Genomic DNA, 21,293 nt, shown 5'->3' on the forward strand with positions numbered 1-21,293 from the left:
AAAAATGTGTGTGATCACTGATATGGTGAAAACACATTTAAGCTAACTATATACTGATAAAAATAAGGAGGTGTCATTTTTTAATAAAAGAAGATTTGCAATTGTAGGCAAATTACTGCGTTATAAGAAGAATAAAAGAGCTGTCATATGAAAACAGTCAACTTCAGGGTTGTAACAGTGAGTGCACTTTGTGGCGGCTGTGTCACACCCCATGTTGTTGATTATTTTCCTATAACAGCACACCCCTCATTCTGCACACACACGGCTCACCTGGGATGAACATGGGTGGAACCTCGACTGAGTATTGGTGGTGTTTGGGGTTGCGGAAGGCGGTGCGACACACAGCCACGACAGACTGGTGTGAACTCGGAGAGTGACGAGTCACAGCAACAATGTCTTCATCCACCTGATCCACAAACACCTGGAGAGACGGCACACACAAACACACACATTACACATAAAACGATGGAACATGTACACACTCATCTGCAAACACCTGGAGAGAGGACACACAAACACACACATTACACATAACACACTCTAACACATACACGCTCATCTGCAAACACCTGGAGAGAGGACACACACTGTTACACATGAAGCACTGGAACACATACACACTCATCTGCAAACACCCTGAGAGGAGAGAGGACACACATAACATCTGGAGAGAGGACACATATAACACATAAAGCACTGAAAGACACACACACTCATTCCCAACATGTGGATCATCACACAAGTCTTTACACACTAGTTCATAAACAGCTGGAGAAATCTTAAAAGCAAACTCGCACATACACACGCATACAACATTAGGAACGAAAAGCTTGAAAACATGGAAACACACACTACACACACACTCACATATAAACACACACAGATCCACACTCTGAACCCACACATACGCACTGTGTGCTCACCTGGTTGAAGCCGTTAGCTGCGAGCTCCTGGTGCAGGCGGTTCAGAGCCAGTTTGCCGGCGATGATGCCCGTCTGTAGACTGACCTCCCCGGGTCTGGGCTGCTTGGCCTGCAGGTTCCACTTCTGATAAAAGCGCTCCTCGGACACCACTGAGATCTGTCACACAGCACCATGTACTCACTGAGTTACACTTCGCAGTGTGTGTGTAAGAAAGGAGACACTCCACATTTGACTGCATTTCATTTCAAAATCCAGCTGTTGGTCACCTTTTCCGCTTTATTACAGGTTGTAGAGGAATTTGCTGAATAGGATGCTTGTTTAGGAGCTGATTAGATTTGATTTCAAAAAGATCAGACTGGTGAATTCAAAGTTTGGCCAAAATCAAATCTGTGTCTCATACGAAGATGTCCTTAAAGTGGCTTGATGAAAAAGCGGGTACAGAAACACATTCATATTTAACATTGCTCATAAAGGCTGTTTTTTGTGCATGTTTCCATCTGTGAAAAGCGTTAAGCAACCTTTTTATTATTCTTATTGTTATGTTAAAACAGTTCCAACGCTGAAAGTGAAATGATTGTGCTGTCAGTGTTCCGCAGTGAGGAGTGTGTTCTTACCTGATGAGGTACGAGCTCGTCATAGCCTCGAGTGCTGCCTGTGGCACAGCAGGCCATAGAGACGATAGCAGAGCTAGGCAAGGAGTCGAACGCAGAGCGGATCTGCAACACATAAAACAGACTTAGCCAATACCAAGTAGAACGGGGATGTCTCTGCCACCAACTAGTCTAGTACTTCTTGTCAATAATTTATATGTCTGAAATACATACTTCAAAATATAAGTCAGGAAGGAACCTATTGAAGAAAAACTATGTCAGAAATTGAACGTTTCTGTGACCTTGACCCTGTTTGGATCAATTTCAAAATCTAATCTGCTCATTTGTTCATTAATCTTCAACCTCTTGTTCTTGATATATCGCAGACAGCAGAGATTCTCGGACAGATGGAAAAACTGATGGAGGCACAGACAACCCGAAAACATAATGCCTCCACCACGTAGTGGCAGAGGCATAACGAAAACAAACCATACTACCTATATTATACATACATTTGAACAAACATGGGGCAATAATGCATTAACAAAAATCTTCTCCTACAGCTTTAATGACAGCTGGACAGTCAGCATCTTTTCCTTTCATTTAAGCAGGTAGAGGAAAGCAGCGGTGATCGACATGTAAGAAGATCCCATGTAGGAAAATAAGAAGCTGGAGAAATATCAGAGACTGAAATCGGAGCTACACTACATAAATGAAAATATCCTGAATATAGGATATTATGAGATAATACAATCAATATAAGATTATTTGGCCTATTTCTGGATGAATCTAGATGAAATTGTTCTATTGCTCTATTCTTTCTAGAAATAAAACACTTGAAATAAGCAAAATGATCTGATTAAAAGTTTCAATCCTATAATTAGTGAACATGTCTACAAATAGGCTTAATAATTGTACATTTGTAATATGAAATAAAAAGTATGACGGAGTTCTTTAATTAAGTGCTTCGCATCATGCTGCATAACATCAGCCGGTTGTTGATTATTTTCCTTTAAAAATATGCCTCACCATGGTTTAGCCCTTCTATAAATATTATATATGCACTATACTTGAGATCTACATCCATCCATCTTCTGTACCGTTTATCCTACACAGGGTCGCAGGGAGCCTGGAGCCTATCCCAGGGACTTGAGGCACAAGGTGGGGGACACCCTGGACGGGGTGCCAACCCATCGCAGGGCAAAATAACACACATTCACACACTACGGACAATTTAGAAATGCCAATCAGCCTACAAAGCATGTCTTTGGACTGGGGGAGGAAACCGGAGTATCTGGAGGAAACCTCCAAAGCACAGGGAGAACATGAAAACTCCGTGCACAAAGGGGGTAGGCAGGAATCGAACCCCCAACCCCAGAGGTGCGAGGCAAACATGCTAAGTATGAATTGCTGTTGGTGGCCATCTCTTATGCTACTATAATACAAAATAAGGAAGCCAGTTAGAAAGAAATCAGATGATCACTTGGTTCCTCTGTATAAATCACTTGTGTGTTACCTGGATGGGGCATTCGTTGTCGTGTGTGATGTCCAGGAACATGGCGTGGGCGATGCTGGGCACCAGAGGACGGAGGCTCGGCTGCAAGAAGGCTCCTACAGGCTCTCCACCATAACGGTACACCAATCTCCCCTCCTCGTGACTGTCTCCGGCACTCATCGCCTCTGTCACACACGCACGCGTACACACCCACACACAGTACATGAACAATTCTAACACCATAGAGGTCACACAGAGGTCAGGTTCTAGGTGCTACAAGCATGATCATACTATATCTAATGAAAGAATATTCCTTTAACATCACTCTTTGGAAATGGGTAGCACAAATGCAAAACGTATGTCTACATGCTTTGTTAAAGGAACACTAAAGAAGCAAGCTAATTAGAATTCCAATCACAACATCATGCTAACAGGTGTAGCGTAGCGCTCATTTGCTGTTAGCTGTATTAGCGTTACAGAGTGAAATACTCCTCTCTATTTTTAAACTCCTCTCAGGCTGCTCTGTGTTTATCCTAAAACCACAGACATGCATATTACACCACTAACGTTAAGTGACGTCATGAGACACTTCATGTGTATTTGCAAACTGCATTTCATTGTTTTAAAAATGACATTAATAAAAGAATCATTAGCTGGATTAGATATCCTCAATTAGCTATTTCCTCTGCAACCATGAGCAAGCAATGATACCTCACCATATTAGGCTATTTATTTGATGAAGTTCAGTTTAAGGTGCAATAGTCAATGTTTAATCAATATTGATAAAAAAAATAGTTTAAGCCACTGTCTCAGAACACGTGTATCACAAAGCTGAAAAAAGCCCAGTTTGGAAACCTGCTTTCTGGTCCAGAATTTTGTTTGTATTTAGATTGGCATGTTGTCAATCATTTTATAGACACGCCCCCAACATCACTTCACATCCTCATAAATCATTATGAGAAGCTGCATGTTTATAGAGTTGTAACGTGGCTTTCAAGCAGTTGAATGTCTGAGTGCGCTTCGAAGTGATGTCATGACTCACGCCTTGCCAATACTAACCCCAGTTGAACCAAATTTTGGGGGTGGAGCTTTGAGTATATTCAATCATTCATTTAATTCAATCATTCAACTCCACCCATTTAACCATTAGAGACCTTTTTTTTTTCTTCCGCAAATCTTACTTAATGCACCTTTAAGCAAGAAAAGCAATTCAGTCATATTGGAAAAAAAAAAAATCTCCTTATTGTAGCCAGACTGAATATAGTATAGATTATAGATTTTATTTATAGATTTTTCAAGGAAGTAAATATATTTCTAACTGAATGACATTAAATACTGCACAACTCTGGAATTTATTTTTATGGAAACTGTTAGGATATTTTTTTAAATTTCAAATTCTAATTTTATTTATCACATGCATAACCATCCACAGTACAACTTGCAGTGAGATGCTTTATACAACTGTTCCGACATAAAATAAGAAAATATAGAAATTACATATAAAGAAAAATATATGCATGAAAAATATATATAAAGAAAATTTTTTTAAAAAATATGAAATACAAGAAAAATATATACATAAAAATATATATGAAGGGATTTAAAAAAAAGAAGTGTATAAGAATATTTATATATATGAATGTATAGGGATAAATACTAGTTAAAATGATTGCACCTCATTTCCTATTAAATACAAGTATAAAGAATTTACATTTCCTTCTAACAGTAAAGAATTATACTGGATTTGATTAAAGTTAAAAGTGTTAAAAGTTATACCTCTGATAAGGGAGGAGATGCCTAGTCTAGTGACAAACACATTGTCGAGCTCCTCGCTGCCTGTGAAGAGCTCAGCCACCACGTACAGGTCGGGTCTGATGGAGCGTGCTGCAGCCAACATGAACTACAACACCGCACGGCCAGGGGTTAGAGCAGCATGGAGAGAGGGAGAGAGAGGGAGAGAGAGAGAGAGAGAGAGAGAGACAGGCAGTGGAAAGTGAAGAACAAGAGTGGTAACAAAAAAGAAAGAGAAAAAGTAGGAAAGATAGAGAGGAAAAAAGGGTGAGAGACAAGAAGAAAAAAGAAAGCAAAAGGAGGGGAAGAGCTAGAAAAAGAGGAAGAGAGAAAGGAGTATAGCAGAAAGAGAGAGAGAGAGAGAGAGAGAGAGAGAGAGAAATGAAGGAAGGGGGGAGCAGGTTATGAGTTGATGTGACAGTAAGGGCAAGAGCGAGAGGAGACAGCGTGGAAAACACAAGCGGAATGTTGTCAGTGTTTTTAGATGGATGATTGAGAAAAAGGGAAAGAGGACAAGAGAATGAAGGACAAGAAGAAATTGGTGGAAGTGAAATAGACAGAGGAGAAGAGACAAAAGACACACAGAGACTCTGTTAGGATAAGGATAAACACACACACACGCGCGTGCGCGTCCATGCGCACACACACTATCCCTGCAGTACCTCGGATCAGACTGGTTATTCCCAGCCGGTTTACAAACACATTGTCAAGCAGCTCGCTGCCTGTAAAGAGCTCGGCTATGACATACAGATCGGGCCTGACTGCCCGGGCCGCACACAGCATGGCCTGCAGAGTGAGAACACTCCGTCACTGTCCACAACACTTCTTTACACACAAACAAGTTTTACTGGTAAATGACCCCAGATGTGAAAGTGACTCTTTTTTTTTTAAAATGAATAAATATACACTCCTGGGCAAAAACTGGGCCGAGCCCAAACTGGCAAATATGAAGCTTTTAATGGTCTTAACAACAAATCACTGGTCAGAAAATTAGCGAGAATGAAACAAATGCACTCCTGAGAGCTTCTGTGCCTCCATTTGCTCGTTTACTTCTGCTGCAGTGAACTGTTTGGGGAAAAGCTAGAAACAGGGAAATTCACTTATATAGTCTTCCTGTACACAAATCATGATAATGATTCAAATGTTTGATCTAAAATTCAAACTAACACATGTCTGGGTGTACAAACTTTTCCAAAAATACCTTCTGGGATGTTTTTTTCTTAACAGATTAGTGATTATTTGGTTATCTGTCACACCTGATGCAGCCCATCAAGTGTACCCACAAGGCTTAAACATTTAAAGAAATCAAAGGGAAAAGCTTCCCATACTAACTTCCTTTATCTGTTTGTTTAATTCTTGCTAATTTCATGACCAATGATTTGTTGTTAAGACCATTAAAAGCTGAATATTTTGGGCTTGGATCATTTTTTTTTTTTGCCCATAAGTGTATACATAAATAAATACTACTACTACTAATAATAATACACGTAAGCTGTCAACATTTTCAACAGAAACTTATTACAACCAATTACTTCCCTGTGGCTGCATCTCAAATAGAGTTCTACTAGACATACTGTGCACTATGTAGGGTCTACAGCACTGTTCCTGTATGTTAAAATCTTTGTAGTGAGGGAAAAAGATTCCTGTGTGAAAATGAGTTGAACATGGTGGGTATTTAAATTTTACATTCATGGTATTTGACAGACGCCCTTATCCAGAGCGACTTACAATTATCTCATTTATACTACTGAGCAGGTTGAGGGTTAAGGGCCTTGCTCAAGGGCCCAGCAGTGACAGCTTAGCAGTGCTGGGATTTGAATGCTCAACCTGCTGTTCTCGTGATACAGCCAAACCCGGAAGCACTGCTGTAAACAGTGCAGCTCTTCCATTTCGGCTGTATCGCTAGAACGTCTGGAATCTATGCGGAAGTGAAGATATTATGTGAAGACTTAATTTTAGTTTTTTCGCACACACAAAGCATTCATATCGCTTCATAAAATTGGGATTAAACCACTGGAGTCACATGGATTACTTTTACGATGCCTTTATGAACTTTTTGGAGTCTGAAAGTTTTGGTTACATGGACTGTCAATGGAGGGACAGAAGTCTCCCAGGTTTCATTAAAAATATCTTCATTTGTGTTCCGAAGATGAACAAAAGTCTTATGGGTTTGCAACGACACGAGGGTGAGTAACTGATGACAGAATTTTCATCAGGACTGTGGAAACGGCTACAGTACTGAACTACAGTAACAGGAATAAGACAATAACTAAACTAGACTAAAGCAGAAGTGCTGTTTTACTTGTAGTAGCAGTATAAGTATTACGTAAAATAAACACACATGTTGGTGTATACACTAAGCAGTCAAAATTTAGATGGGTGAGTCTTATACTTCAGATCGAGTCGTGATCTAGAAAAACAAAATGGTAATAACATTTACGGAACTCCATTCGAGTTTCTGATCCAGCCCTGTTTATTTATCTCATGGTAAAGTCTTCTCTGTGTGTGTGTGTGTGTACCTCGGCTACGTGTAGCGGTGTGGAGTGGCAGTTGTCGAGACGGACTCCGGTGAAGTATGTAGCCGTGATCTCTGTGTATTTCTGCATGTGAGCCCACAGATATGGACAGTCCTCAGGCTTACTGCCGTATCGAAGCTTCACACTGTCTCCCCAACAGATCAGCTCTCGCCTGATGTACACGTTAGAGCCTGAAATACAGCAGAAGAGCAGCTTTCAGTCCACTCAAGGGAAAATACTCACTATGATAATGTGAAAAGTGGTATGTTGCTCTAATAATGTGTAGATAAAATCATAAAAACACCAGCTCCAAGCCGTATCGATCACAGACGCTCGGTCACAGACGCTCGGTCACAGAGAGGAATAAATTCATGTCAGTTTATGTGGGCGGAGTTAAATGGGTAGCTGATTTAAACGTTATTAATTCTGATTTGTACGTAGGATATACCTGACATCACTAAATCACACTGGTCATTAGACAATGGCAGAGAAATAAAATTTAGAAATATCTCAAGCGAAAAGGACCAACACTGTCTTTTCTTTTCATTCATTTATTCATCTTCAGTAAACGCTTTATCACTACAAAAGCTACAGATAACAATGAAAAGCTAACAATGAAAATAATCCAAGGGCTTTAACAGTGAGGTGGATAAAAGTTCCACTGAATGGCTAGGATGTAAACTCACTTCCTAAGTTATTTCAGTTCAGACCTGGTTTCCAGTTTAACTCAGTTCTGACCTGGTTCTGCAAAGTTCCTCAGTGGATCGTCGCCCATCACCCAGCCATTGTGGGCCAGGAAGTGACACGCTTTGTCCGGCTGGTCCATGAGCAGAAGGTCCTGCTCCAGAGATAGAGCCTCAAATGGGAACGTGAAATACCTGCAAATACACAAATTTAAAAAAATGGAAAAATGAGATTGAGATGTTCGTAAAGCTGCTTTGGAAATGAGAGAGTTCTGTCTGCAGACATGCACTCTCTGCCTCACATGCACCGCCTGCCTCTAATAAAGTGTCAGATCCTGTACGTTGACAGGAGCAAAATGGCTGGACAGTTCGTAAAGTTTGTCTGTCATGTTTCTCAGGCAGTCTACAGTTTAATTATGCGTCGTATAGAGTAACATCATGTACAGACAGTACGCTTGCTGTTACACTGTGCTCTGATCAGTTCTGTGTCCTCTCATAGGCAGTTAATGTCATCAGTAACTAATCTGTGAGCTAATAGAGGTTTCTACTTTGTTACACAAAATATTGTATTGACCACCTGCACTCTTGCTGCTAACACTGTATTTATCATAGTAAATATATAGCATCATAGTATGTTATGTTTACATTTACAGCATTTTACTATTATATCATTATATCTTTTTCCACAACCTGTTACATATGGCACTCTGTCCACTTTATCCACACTAGAACTGTGTATTAGTTGGTGCTGCACTGTCCTTTACTGTGCCTACTGTCCTGTTTTAGGAAATTTATACTTGACTTGCGCTGTTTGCACGTTTACACACATGCACTTCATGTAGTCCTGTGTAGGTCTGTGTAGTCTCATGTAGTTTTGTGTTGTTTTATGTAGCACCATGATCCTGGAGGAACACTGAATCGATTCACTGTGTACTGTACCAGCTGTATATTGTACAAATGACAATAAAAGCCTCTTGACTTGACTTTAATCTCATCTTTAACTGAAGTAAATTTATTTAAACAACATTAAAAAGATCCTTTAAAAACAAATTTATTGAACACTAAGTTTCATGACATTGTGTACATGTAGCTGTGAATATAATTTAACTGCATATTTAATTTGCATTTCGGATCTGTTGTTTTTTTTTTTTTGTCCTTTTAATGGAACAGAAAGAAGAAAAAGTGTAGATAATAAGGCTTTCTTAAATGAGCCGTCATTTTATGATTCCTGTAAATTCTGCCACTTCATAGTGGACGAAATGTCTTCCAGCACAAGAGGCAGATATTCAATTATTTCATTATAGACAGTATCTCTATATCTCTATATCTGAGGTGTTTTGTTAAAACATTGTTTCAGTGTGAAACGCTGTGTTTCAGGACAGTTTGATGATGTTACCTTGTAACCAGTGGATGTTTTCTGGTGACAGGGCCGAGTTTGGGGCCGTGGTCTGCCAGGCGCTCATAAGACACGGTTCCGATGGAACAGCTGACAGCCTGAAGAGAAGAAATACAGAACACCACAGACGAGCAGAATCACATCACTGAAGTAACACAAAGGAAATGCAAGTTTTAAATGTTTCATCTCTGTTTAACACTAAAACTATAATACCAATGTCAGATTCCATCATCTGCTATGTGAATTTTCCTAGATGGCAACAAGGCCAGTTTTTATTTTTTATTTATTTTTTTTTAAACTGCATCTTGCACCTTATCCATCCACTAAATTTCACCTGACACATTTGTTTCGAAATTTCATTAATTAGCTTTGTTCTGTTGTAATATGTACAGTTAATTCACATTTGCTAATGTGCAAATATCCTAAAAATGCTTCTTTAATTACATAAACAATATCTCAAAAACAATCCATCCCCCAAGACATGTTAATTATTTAGTTAATTCTTGCACTGGTGCTACTTGGCTAATGCAGCTAATACGAAACAAAATCAAAATGTTCTCTGTAAATATCCACCTCAAACCACATCCAGCTCGTCAGTGACGTCACACACGTTTTAATATGGCATACGACACACTATGGCTCACTGTAATGTATAAATATGAACAAAACGTCATTGTGTAGTTGAATGCTTGAACATTATGACGTCGGCCATCTTGGACAAGCAGAAGCCCAGTTTCTCACAGTTAGTAGGCAGAATTGCAGTGAAAAGCTGAAAGTTGTGTGGATGATAATGAGCTTTCACCTTGAACTGAAATTTGACATATTTGCTACTTTACATATTGATTTATTTCAAAAATGAGATGTAACTTAACAATAGTGAGTGAGCTACACTTCCATTACTTGTTAGCTACATTAGCCTCACAGCTTCAGTGCAAAACTAAAGCATGTCGTAGAGAACTGATCACATTAGAGTTAGAAGAGAAAACTGTATAAATCTGATTTAGTGCAAAACAATGATTTTAAAAAGAAGTGTATAAAAGGCACAGGAAATTTAAACTTTAAACTTTTGGTTTTCATCCAATTTTTAGGTTCAATTACAAAATTCATACAGGAACACCTAAACCACTGGTGTAACAGCAGCAGCTCTGACCTGCTCCTGATGATAGCTGATTTCTCGATACTGTTCTCCATTCAGCTCCTCCAGCTTCTTCCTGAACCAGTTACAGCAGTCCTCTATGGCTCCTGGACTGTTCCTATGACCGCACAACACAATTCACACCAGGGACAGTGTCAACTACCAAAAAACATGTACTCATAATCAGTCTCAGTACAAAACATGTACTCATACTCAGTCTGGGGAAAAAAGGTATCGATGTAGCCCTAATGTAAACATTATTCCATCAAATTTGAATGGTTTTGGAATACAGGTTTAAAGGTCTGGTATCCCACCCTTGCCCCTTTCAATGGAATCAAATGCACTGGTAACTGTAAATACACATCCTACACATAACCAGCACACTATAACACACTGACCCGTTGGGCACAAAGAGCTCCAGGGCTAAATTTAAGTCCACTGAGCTCCTGAAGCGTCTGTACTGAGGGTCCTGGATGATCCTGAACTGCTTCTTGCTGTCCATTTTGCTTCTGTCAGGTTTGGCCCCTGCACACATGGTTGGTTTCAAAGCAACACAGTTAAAAAATTTCACACATTCTACACTTTTGAAACTTTTATTATGGGCCTGATTGTAATAATTAGTAAGTTTAACTGTTTATTTCATTCCTATATCAATTATCTGGCGTGTGCAGATCTATAACCCTCTATCACTTTGTGTTATGAGTATTGAGAGCCAATATCACTACCTATTTTTTGAGAGAAATACTTTCCTATTATTAAAAATAATAATACTTTCTTATGAGTAAATTTTTGGTCAAAGATAAATAGGGTCTTGAGAGGAAAATGTGGATCATTGTGTGTAATCATTTTTGCCCAGTCTCTAGAAGGGTGCCAAAATTTGTGGAGTTGACTGAAGACAGCAGGGGTGAGCAATATGACAAAAATATTATATCAAAAGTTTCAAAAACATTTCTATAATCACAACAAACAGGTTTACTCACAAACCGCCAGGAAAACAGCAGTGTTGTGTTTGAAAAAAATGCTATAATCAATCAATCAATCAGTTTATTATTACTATACAAATTTATAATGACTTTAATTGTTAATAAAAACAGTAACTAAAAAATTTTAAAAAGAGAAACATTTTTAGTGATCATTTTAAAGATGTTTCCAGTCAGTTTGTAAGTATTAACAAAAAGTAATAAATTAATTAAAAAAAAACCACAATATCCAAGATATGCTATTGTGTTGTGACATAATCTATCATGATATTGATATTATGTATTATATCGCCCAGTCCTTCTGCAGACATGCGCAACTACTGGAAATGATTTCTTCTTCTTTTTAATGACTTTTTTTTTTTTTTTTTTTTTAAACATACTCACCAGTTTGGAGTAAAGTCCTGAACTGCTCCACTATTGGCTCAACTTTGACCTGGAAGAACTCCCACAGTTTAATCTCAGGAAACACATCCTGCTGGAAGATCCCACGGATGGCCTAAAAGGAAGAGAGAAAACCAAACTTCCTACCGCTATACATACAAGAACAACCCTCGAAAGCTCTCTCTCTCACACATGCACACAAACCCACACCCTCACTCACACTGAGGTGTTGTTCATTGCGTATGAGGGCTGGGATTCCACGCTCGGTGTATTTCCCGTCAGCGATGTCGCAGGTGATGTGCCACAGCGCTCTGTCCAGCACCCACGCAGGCCTCAGGTGGGGTGAGTTCACCAGGTTATAGCCACACTCGGGGTGTTCCTGGATCCACACACTGCTCGCAGCTACCCAAGGCAAACAAAGAACAGAGGATCATGGGAATTGAATCACTGGTCTGTTGGAAGTTGTCACAGAAGCATATACAATATACACAAAGAAACATATCACATACATATACACAACATACACACAAATGATGACTCAGTAATATATACAGTAAACACAAACAATGGTTTATTGAAATTATTCAAGGTATTAATTTTTCACTAAAATTTTCCTGTGACAAAAAATTTGTGTGATGTGATTTTTTTTTCAGTATGATCCAGTATGCAGCTGTTAATCATGACACTGCAACAGCATTAACACACACAAGCTGAAACACACTGCCTACTACAACCATGTGAACAATGCAGCATGGACATGACCATCATTTACTGTGAACCTCATAAAGAAAGCTGCTGTATTACATTGTTGTGTTATGCCAATATATAAGCATAGGAAAGAAAGAAAGAAAGAAAGAAAGAAAGAAAGGAAGGAAGAAAGAAAGAAAGAAAGAAAGAAAGAAAGAAAGAAAGAGAAAAAAAGAAAGGACTTTCTATTAAACATACGGTATATGGTTAGGGTCAGCAGGTGCAGTTACTCTAGCTCACAGAAGACACACACACACACACACACACACACACACACGATCACACATACACACTCAAACACAGTCACACACACTCAAACACACACTCAAACACACACACAGGCTCTTCTCCTCCTCAGCAATGTGACATTTAGGTGGAGGTGAAGATAAAGTTTCTCACTCTACTTGACCTTTAAGTGCTCTAAATTCTGTGTGTGTGTGCGCAGTTTTAATCCTGCCCTCCACATGAAAACTCCACACGATTATTATTAGTATTAGTAGTATGAACTAGTATTAACACTAATTCAGTACGTATGCTTTTCCTCTCAGAGCAGTGTGACTTTTAAACACATTAATGCTTCAGAATTGACACTTAACAGTGCTTGAGCGTAAAGAAAGATCACTTCATAATGCTATCAGAGAACGCTATTCCCTGATTGGTTCTGAAGTCCAGCTCTCAGGCTGAGGCCTCATTTGGAGATCCACCAAACAGCAGAGCTGCCTAACTTCACAAGCTCACAGAGATGGGGGGTGTTTCAATACTGGTCCCATAGCGACAAGGCCGTGGTATTTTTGGAGCTGAACTCAGCACACAAGCTGCTGTGATATGCTGCAGTGTATCATTCAGGCAGCGTGACCTTTCAATCACATTGAACTGCAATTAAAGGTGTATTTTAAGAGTAAGAGCCTGATGTATTAAAGTTTGCACTTATTTTGTGCACAAAAAACCTTATGGGGGAATTATGTGTATAAAGAACCGTTTCTATGCTACAAAATGTTTATGATTTTTTAAATATTGTAAATGTTTGGGTTCTGTGGCCTGCAAGTTCGGTGACAAAAACTCTAATAGTGATTTATAATCCATGATGATTATATATTTGCTACTGTTTAATAGCTGGACAGTTGGTTTATTACTCATGAATTTAATTTGTGCTGTGATTTTTTGTCATTGTCGTTGTTGTTGTTGTTTACTATGAAAAATGTTACTCACTGCTAAACATTTTGAGATGTAGTAGCATAAATAATCCCAAAAATCTATCGAAAGATAGAGAGATAGAGGATAGAGAGAGTGGAACATGGCAACACTGCTGCTTGTGAAAGTTTGGAGTCTGAACAGTGATGAAATGCAAGACAGACACAGACAGACACACACACACACACACACACTTCTTCACAGCTGTGCTTTACAGGTGATTGTTAAAGGTACATCAATTTTTTAAGCTTAATCCACATCATCCTTGGAAGTTTATTATGTAAAAATGTGTGGATTACGACTTACATCTGAAAAATCCACCCTGAATCATTTTTATAATAAACATGATCTTCAGTGGTGTCCAGTATTGACTGTTTTAGTTTAGACATCTTTCGTCATCACATTGGTCTATTTTCATTTTGGTTCACGGTCTCCTACACTACCCACAACAACATTCGACTAGCTGCTGATAGCGGTGCCAGTGAGACTTGGCCCTTGCTTCATCTCTGCCTAAAGAGAGCGATGCAGCAGCACTTTAGTCCTTTAGTGTGTCCAGCTCTCTTACCTCCTCATCTGTACACTCTGCTCAAACAGATCAGATTCCAAAGTTTCAATTTTCATGCTAATACTGCCGTCAACATCATCGTGCACGTCATCTCAGATCGCTAACTATCCGAGCTGAGTCTTTACCGTACCATGTTGCATTCTGGTACTTTGTGTTTAACATTTGCACTATAACATCTCCACTACTTCAACATTGGATTTTTCATTATTATGATGTTTAACGCTGCTGAAAAATCGTAAGTGAGAAAAGATGACATCCATCAGTGCAGCACACGATCACTACATTGTTGTTGTTGTTGTTCCTCTTTTGGCTGATCCTGTTAGGGGTCGCCACAGAGGATCACTGGTCCGCATATTTGATTTGGCACAGTTTTTACACCGGATGCCTTTCCTGACGTGACCCTCCACAGTTTTATCCGGGCTTGGGACTGGCACTGGAAGTGCACTGTGTTGTGCAGCACCAGTGGCTGGGGTTGGTTCCCTGGCCGGGAATCGAACCCGGGCCGTGGCACTGAGAGCTCCGAGGCCTAACCACTAGTCCTCCAGGGATCCTCACAACCACTACATTACTTTACTAAATTAGCCCCAGAATCTCTAAACACATCACAAATATATTTAAGGTTTTTCAGAGTGGCAGAGAAGGGTTTTCCATTAACACACCATAACAGCCTACACACACACACACCTGTATGGTTGTAAACAACATCAGTAATGCAAAGCATGTTCCACTCGTTCTTCATCTTCTCCACCAGGTTGCCTACGTCGCTCCAGTTGTAGCTCTTGCCCGGAGGAGAGAAGTCGGGGTTCAGCTTCAGCTGATCCGCCAGAGAGTAGCAGGAGCGCGACTCGCCCAGCATCTGCAGCGGTGTGAAGTGGATCATGTTATAACCTGCAAAGATACATACATTTCAGATTTCCATTTCCATCACACTCCAAACAACAACAGCAACAAATGATTCATCCTCATAAGCCAGCTGTGAAAACTCGAGTACCGTTTTTGCTAAAATTACAATACACACTTTATTAATATCTACCATGTAGGCATGTGCCAAATATTAACACAATACAATCATGAAAAATTAATTCTCTAGTCACCCTAAATGTAGTAATCAGCCAAAATATTTTACTTATGCAGTGGAGCTGTGAAGCTGATGTAGCTACCAAATAATGGAAGTCTATTTCACCAAAAAATATTACCCAAATCTTCATATATTTGTAAGAAAAAGTCTACAAGATGGCCGCCCTCATACCCTAACAGTGTGAAGTTTAGTTCATGGTTTTAGATGACAGTAAGTCACACTGTGTCTTAAACCACACCAACAAGTCTGTGTAACTTTACTGAGGAACTGGATGTGGTCAAAGGCAGATATTTACAGAACTTTTTATGAGTGAAAGAGACTTCCTTTATTTAGACACTGCATTTTTTTGTTGTTGTTAATTGACCACATTTGGGCTAAAAAATCCTACACAGGAACAGCAGGTGGATCAATATTTATCCCCGTGAAATATAAACTGGAGCTTTTTGTAGGAGTCACAAGGTGCTGCAGACACAAATAATACTATTTTAAATTTACAGTTTATTATTTTCTATGAAATATGAAATATTTTTGATGATTCATTCTGCACTCTTCAGTTTTGTGTACAAGCAAATGCTCTCTAGGACACATTTGTCCTCTCCTGTAAACAAACTGCGGTTATCGCTCTACAGCAGCAGGAAGTTAGCATTAAACATGAAAGCACTTCAAGCTTTCACGAGGCCCTCACTCCATTAATGGAACGAAAGGATTTTCAGCTTTGAGAAAAAGACCAATGCAATACATGGAATGACAGACCTGGAATTTTCCTTAAAGAGGAAATTATTTTAAAGCTGCCCATGATATTGAACTGTTGTGATTTTCAGGAACACAGTACATCATGGTTGGTCAACTTTCACTCAGATGAAACATTTATTAATTCACTTCCAGTGTTCTGGAGTCAGTGGGTTGATATGACCTGCGCTGATTATTGACTGATGTGACGAGTTAGTCCACTGACTCGAGACAATCATTGATTTAAGTCGAGTTTCAAACAAACCAAAGAGATAAGAAGAGGTTGATTGCAGCTGAAACTGAGATACCAATGCAAGAGCAGGTGAACTACACTTTACAGGACGAAGCTTTTACATAAACTGCGTGGTGTCACAACAAACAAACAACACAGAGAAATGTAAAGAAACATGATATTCAGGATATCAAGGGGATTTCCAGTAAGTCACGTAAGTGAGTGAACATAAAGTGTAGTCTACAAGGTTCACAAAAACAATTTTCACCTAGAAACTGTCATTCTGTTTTGCCAGAACACTATTTTGAGAGTTATAGTGTTATGTGCCTCCCTGTCTCTTGTCTACGTTAGGGGTTACACGAATACTAATTTTTATTGGTCAACCTGTAATTCAAAAAAGTGGTTTTTCTCTCTACCCTGGTCTTATGAATCTCAAGGTTAATGATGTCTTTGCTTTTCTCTTACCCGACTCTTTGGCCACCCTGAGCCGGTCGAGCCATTCATCCAGAGGGCCGAGACATTTAGCCAGATACGTCTGGATGCTGATGCAGTCTAAAGGTAAGACGTGATTATCAGCACCGACGCGGAGCATCGGATCCACCACCACATATCCGCCTCCAACCTTCTCCTCATCGCTGTAAAGACAGAACACACAAAGCACTCACACACAAACTGATAATACTTTATATCCTTCATATTCAACATACACAGCACTATCACTGACACATAATGATAAAATCAATAGAGGTCAGTTTTCTGGACTGGATTTCAGTTTCGTGTTCTAATCTCTAGAATTCGGTGATACTTGCTCCAAGCTAATAACGTCCTCATTTGATTTCAGTCTACTGAATAATGTCACATGGAAAATGTGAAAAATGACTCTGGAGTAACTTTATGAATATCAAAGCCATGTCCTTTGTTTTGAAATGATATCGTGATTACAACATGTCATATGACTTATTGCACAGACTTGGTCCTGTGCTGGTCTTACACATTGTAAATGTTTCTGAAACATCAGTAAGACGTTACTGGAAAGTTCTGAGAATGTTAGAAGGGACATCCTCCTGCACCCTACAAAATAATGTCCTTAAAACTCCGGAGGAAATCCGGAGGACGTTAATGTAAACGTATAGTCACTTCATTTTGAGATGTTCACGGAAGTGTCTTTTTTTAATTCTCATGAAAGGCATCCATGTCATTTAATTGATTTGTTGATTTTTGCAGTGATTAAGTTTTCATTCAGTTTTCACAAAGAAATCCAGTGTGGTACTGTTATGTTTAAACAGAATTGAATTTATTCACAACAGGTGTTTTTGTGTGTGTGTGTATATATGTATGTATGTGTATATATAAATTGTTGTAATATAACAATCTAATCACAATCACACTAATGTAATGCTTTTTGAAACACTGTCCTGTATTACTGTACATTTCACCAGAGGTGCTAGTACTAATATTTGTAACTTTTTAAATTAAATTTTTTAAATTATTATTATTATTTCTCACCCATGGCCGAAGTAATACTGGTAAGAGCCGGCGATGTGCATCTTGAGGGCACAGAACTTGTCCGAGTCGTCCTCTCTGCCGGTGGGATTCACCCACTCGAGGGTGCGGAATCTGTGGCGGTCGAAACGCTCTCCCTCGGCCGGGTAGTTGACGTGAACGTGGACCTGCTTCCCCTGAAGAGTCGGCCCCAGTTGAAAGTGCAACCCAAAACCTGGAGACAGAGTGCAGTTTTGGTTATTCAAGTCCAGATACATGACACAGATCAATCAGATAAACAGCAGAGAAGCTGCAGTCAGGTCACCTGCACAAACGCAGTGGGGACGTGAGGAAAGACGGGACTACTGTATGTGTAAACCTGCTGACAGTAGAAATGTGACGCCTGTAGAGGCTGATTGTATAAAGATACAGCATGAGAGGTTTTCTCCTAGCCTGTACTATTGCATGACAAATGTACTATATACAAATGTACTGACTGATTATACCAACTGGCCCGTAAGTGAATAAATTGATATTAAAGTTCCAGGAGCTTACAAAACATTAACAAGTAATTTCAAGGGAGATTTCATGTTAATGACTTGTTCTGAAATTATGTTAGAGGTATATCTTTATAAGTCTTCATCAGTTTCTTACTCTTTCTGCTGGTTGAATGGAAGACACTGAGGCATATATCAGTTGAACTAAAACTATCGAGGGATATTACTGTATCAGTTATTGGAAACTGTATGTCTTTAAAATTGGTACTGCTAACAAATTATTATATCAGTTAGGCCTTAATACAGTGGGGTCCACAAGCCTGAGACCACATTAGGATTTATGTTTTCATTTAATTGCATTGGAAATAAACAGAAATAATATTTACAAACAGAAGAATGTTCAATATATTAGATATTTAATATTTAAGATTCTTCACTATTTCTAAGTTTCTATTTAAATATAAGCAAATTTGTGATATTGATCATGTTAACTGCTTTGTACAAAAGGTCAGATTTTCCTCATGCCTGATCTCTTCTATTGAAGCGTGTGTTCAGACGACACTCTGATGGATTTGATGTAAAATGGATCATAAGGTTTTGCACAAACTTGTGGAATGCATGCAGCTCAAGTGCACACTGTCATTAAAGCAAAAAAACGAGACGTACTAAATACGCAGAACCCTTTTGGACCCCGCTGTATGTAAATATAGTACAGTAGCTTTAGAGCATGCTCAATTGTAATGTATGATATTTTTTCTTTTTAAATACAGTTTAAAATGCCAAAAAGAGAAAACAGTGGATTTATTCAGTGACTCCTGATCGACTTTTATTAGTTTTATTATCAGCTCTTATGCAAATAGGATTGTAGCTTCATACGCCTGAAACACATCACCTACTGCTTTCCAAATCCTCATACAGTGACACATCTAGCACTTTCAGTTCTTATTTTGAACTTGTTTTGATATTTATTTACCATCTAGTGAAATGCAGCATCTTTTCTCAGCAGACGCAGTACTATAAAATGTCTGTCAGTGCTCTTTTCCTGTTGTTACATGACTAATCATGACTAATACTGCAATAGATGCTGTGTCATTTATCCTTTTACCAAACTGCTCATTCTCAGTCTCAAACACCTTCTGTGTGCATGGACAGAGAAACAGGCCACACATGAGCTCTATTTCACCGTCTACCCAGCTAAATAAAATTAATTACACACTCCTTGTGAAGAACCAAGCCTAAAAAGGAAGTAAAGCTTTTATCGAGGCACTGAATCAATGTCACTATACAAACATTCACACAAGAAAAAAACTACTTACCTTGTTCCAAACGGAACAGGGTCCTGTCCAGGTTCTCCCTGTCATTGAGGACTAGCACTCGGATCTGTTTAGCCCGCGACATCTTCACTGCTTAATGCTGAAATGGCACCGTGCAATTCAGCAGAATGCCTTTTAATGAAAGAGGAAAGCAACAGCATGTAGTAAAGCAACTATACAGTAAGTTATAGCTTTACAGTAACTGTTTCTCCAATTAAATTGCACTTTATTATTTAACACCTGTTTAATTTTTTTTTATTTTAATTTCCAATAACAGCTAACTGTAAGAAAAAATGCAAAAATAAAACAGCAAATGTCCAAAAGGGATATTTCACTAAATAAACAAACAGTAATAATCAGGCATGACATTTGCCGTCTGATATTTGCTCTTGAAGGCTTGCATTACAGCTACAGAATTTGTAATATCTGCTTTCAACCCCATGTTGATGTAGTTTAAGACACATGCTCGGCCTCAAATGATGCAGTCCTCGTTTGCGCATATCCATGAGATTCATGGGATCTGTGTTGTCCCGTTTCTCATTTCAAGATATGAAAGTGTGCTCATAAGTCTGACGCCTCTGATCCAAAGCCTGTTGTGATTATTAGTTATGAATCAAACACAGTTCAAGTCTTGTTGAGTCTTGTTAAATTTGTGATTTAGGAGAGTTGTGTTACGATAAAGGTGCAGGAAAGTAAAGCACTGTTTGTTCTGTCTCCCATTCAGTTTCTCTAGAGAAGGGAGAAAACCTGACACAGAGGATTATAGGAGTAAGAGCACGGCATCGCAGGTGATACAGAGTGTAAAGAAGAGTAGAACAATTACTGCTGGCCAGTGGCCAGACTGTTTTATGTAGTGTGGATCTCCTCATGAGTTGATCCTATGGTCACATGGCACTGAAATCAGTGAAGAGACAAACAGCAGCATGGTAGCAACTAATCACAACCAAGCCATGATTAAAGCAGCACAATGACTGGATTTTATCATTTAAATTCCAGCACAGCCCCAAAAAGTACCCAAACATAATAAGTAAATAAGAAGGTTAAAATTTAGTCACATAAGTAGCAGAAATTCAGAAGTACAGAAACACAAAAAGACAATATATCCAAAATATTCAGTGCAGCGATCTCATTTTAACCTGTTTCACTAGACAGATAAATCTGCTTGCATTTTATAGCCATGCCCCATAGCCAGAAGTGACCAACCTCTGGATAATGAAGCATTTCTCTTTGCTGCAATATGTATCATTAGTGTTATCCATCCTCTAATCACATCATTATTCATCCATCATTAGTGTTATCCATCCATCCTGCTTATCCTACACAGGGTTGAAAGGTAACCTGGAGCCTGTCCCAGGGAACTTGGGGCATAAGTCAGGGGACACTCTGGACACACAATTTAGAGATGCCAAACAGCCTGACTGGGGGAGGAAACCAGAGTACCTGGAGGAAACCCCCGAAGCAAGGGAACAACATGCAAACACTGCACACAAAGGCGGGAGTCGAACCCCCAACCATGGTGGTGTGAGGCCACCGTGATAACCACTAAGCCACCGTGCTCCCCTCACTAGT

General features: G+C 39.2%; 1 protein-coding gene across 2 annotated transcripts in view; it reads right to left on the minus strand.

Moving 5' to 3' along the window:
- The window catches only part of agla (amylo-alpha-1, 6-glucosidase, 4-alpha-glucanotransferase a), a 32,539-nt gene that overhangs the window by 10,453 nt on the left and 793 nt on the right, over positions 1-21,293 (minus strand). Inside the window, exons 2-17 of one of the 2 annotated variants that reach the window (XM_026934833.3) lie at positions 19,728-19,856; positions 17,939-18,149; positions 16,898-17,067; positions 15,078-15,281; positions 12,111-12,292; positions 11,894-12,005; positions 10,928-11,054; positions 10,545-10,647; positions 9,395-9,492; positions 8,054-8,193; positions 7,319-7,506; positions 4,785-4,908; positions 3,030-3,193; positions 1,538-1,639; positions 924-1,079; positions 271-421 (exon numbers count right to left, since the gene is read on the minus strand). In XM_026934833.3, the coding sequence (XP_026790634.3) occupies positions 271-421; positions 924-1,079; positions 1,538-1,639; positions 3,030-3,193; positions 4,785-4,908; positions 7,319-7,506; positions 8,054-8,193; positions 9,395-9,492; positions 10,545-10,647; positions 10,928-11,054; positions 11,894-12,005; positions 12,111-12,292; positions 15,078-15,281; positions 16,898-17,067; positions 17,939-18,149; positions 19,728-19,809 (2,314 nt within the window). In that variant the 5' untranslated portion in view covers positions 19,810-19,856. Of the gene's footprint in view, positions 1-270; positions 422-923; positions 1,080-1,537; positions 1,640-3,029; positions 3,194-4,784; positions 4,909-5,461; positions 5,586-7,318; positions 7,507-8,053; positions 8,194-9,394; positions 9,493-10,544; positions 10,648-10,927; positions 11,055-11,893; positions 12,006-12,110; positions 12,293-15,077; positions 15,282-16,897; positions 17,068-17,938; positions 18,150-19,727; positions 19,857-21,293 lie in introns of both variants that reach the window. The other variant, XM_026934832.3, reaches the window with a different exon arrangement.

This window comes from Pangasianodon hypophthalmus, chromosome 14, assembly GCF_027358585.1.
Source record: "Pangasianodon hypophthalmus isolate fPanHyp1 chromosome 14, fPanHyp1.pri, whole genome shotgun sequence".
NCBI classification, from domain to species: Eukaryota; Metazoa; Chordata; class Actinopteri; order Siluriformes; family Pangasiidae; genus Pangasianodon; species Pangasianodon hypophthalmus.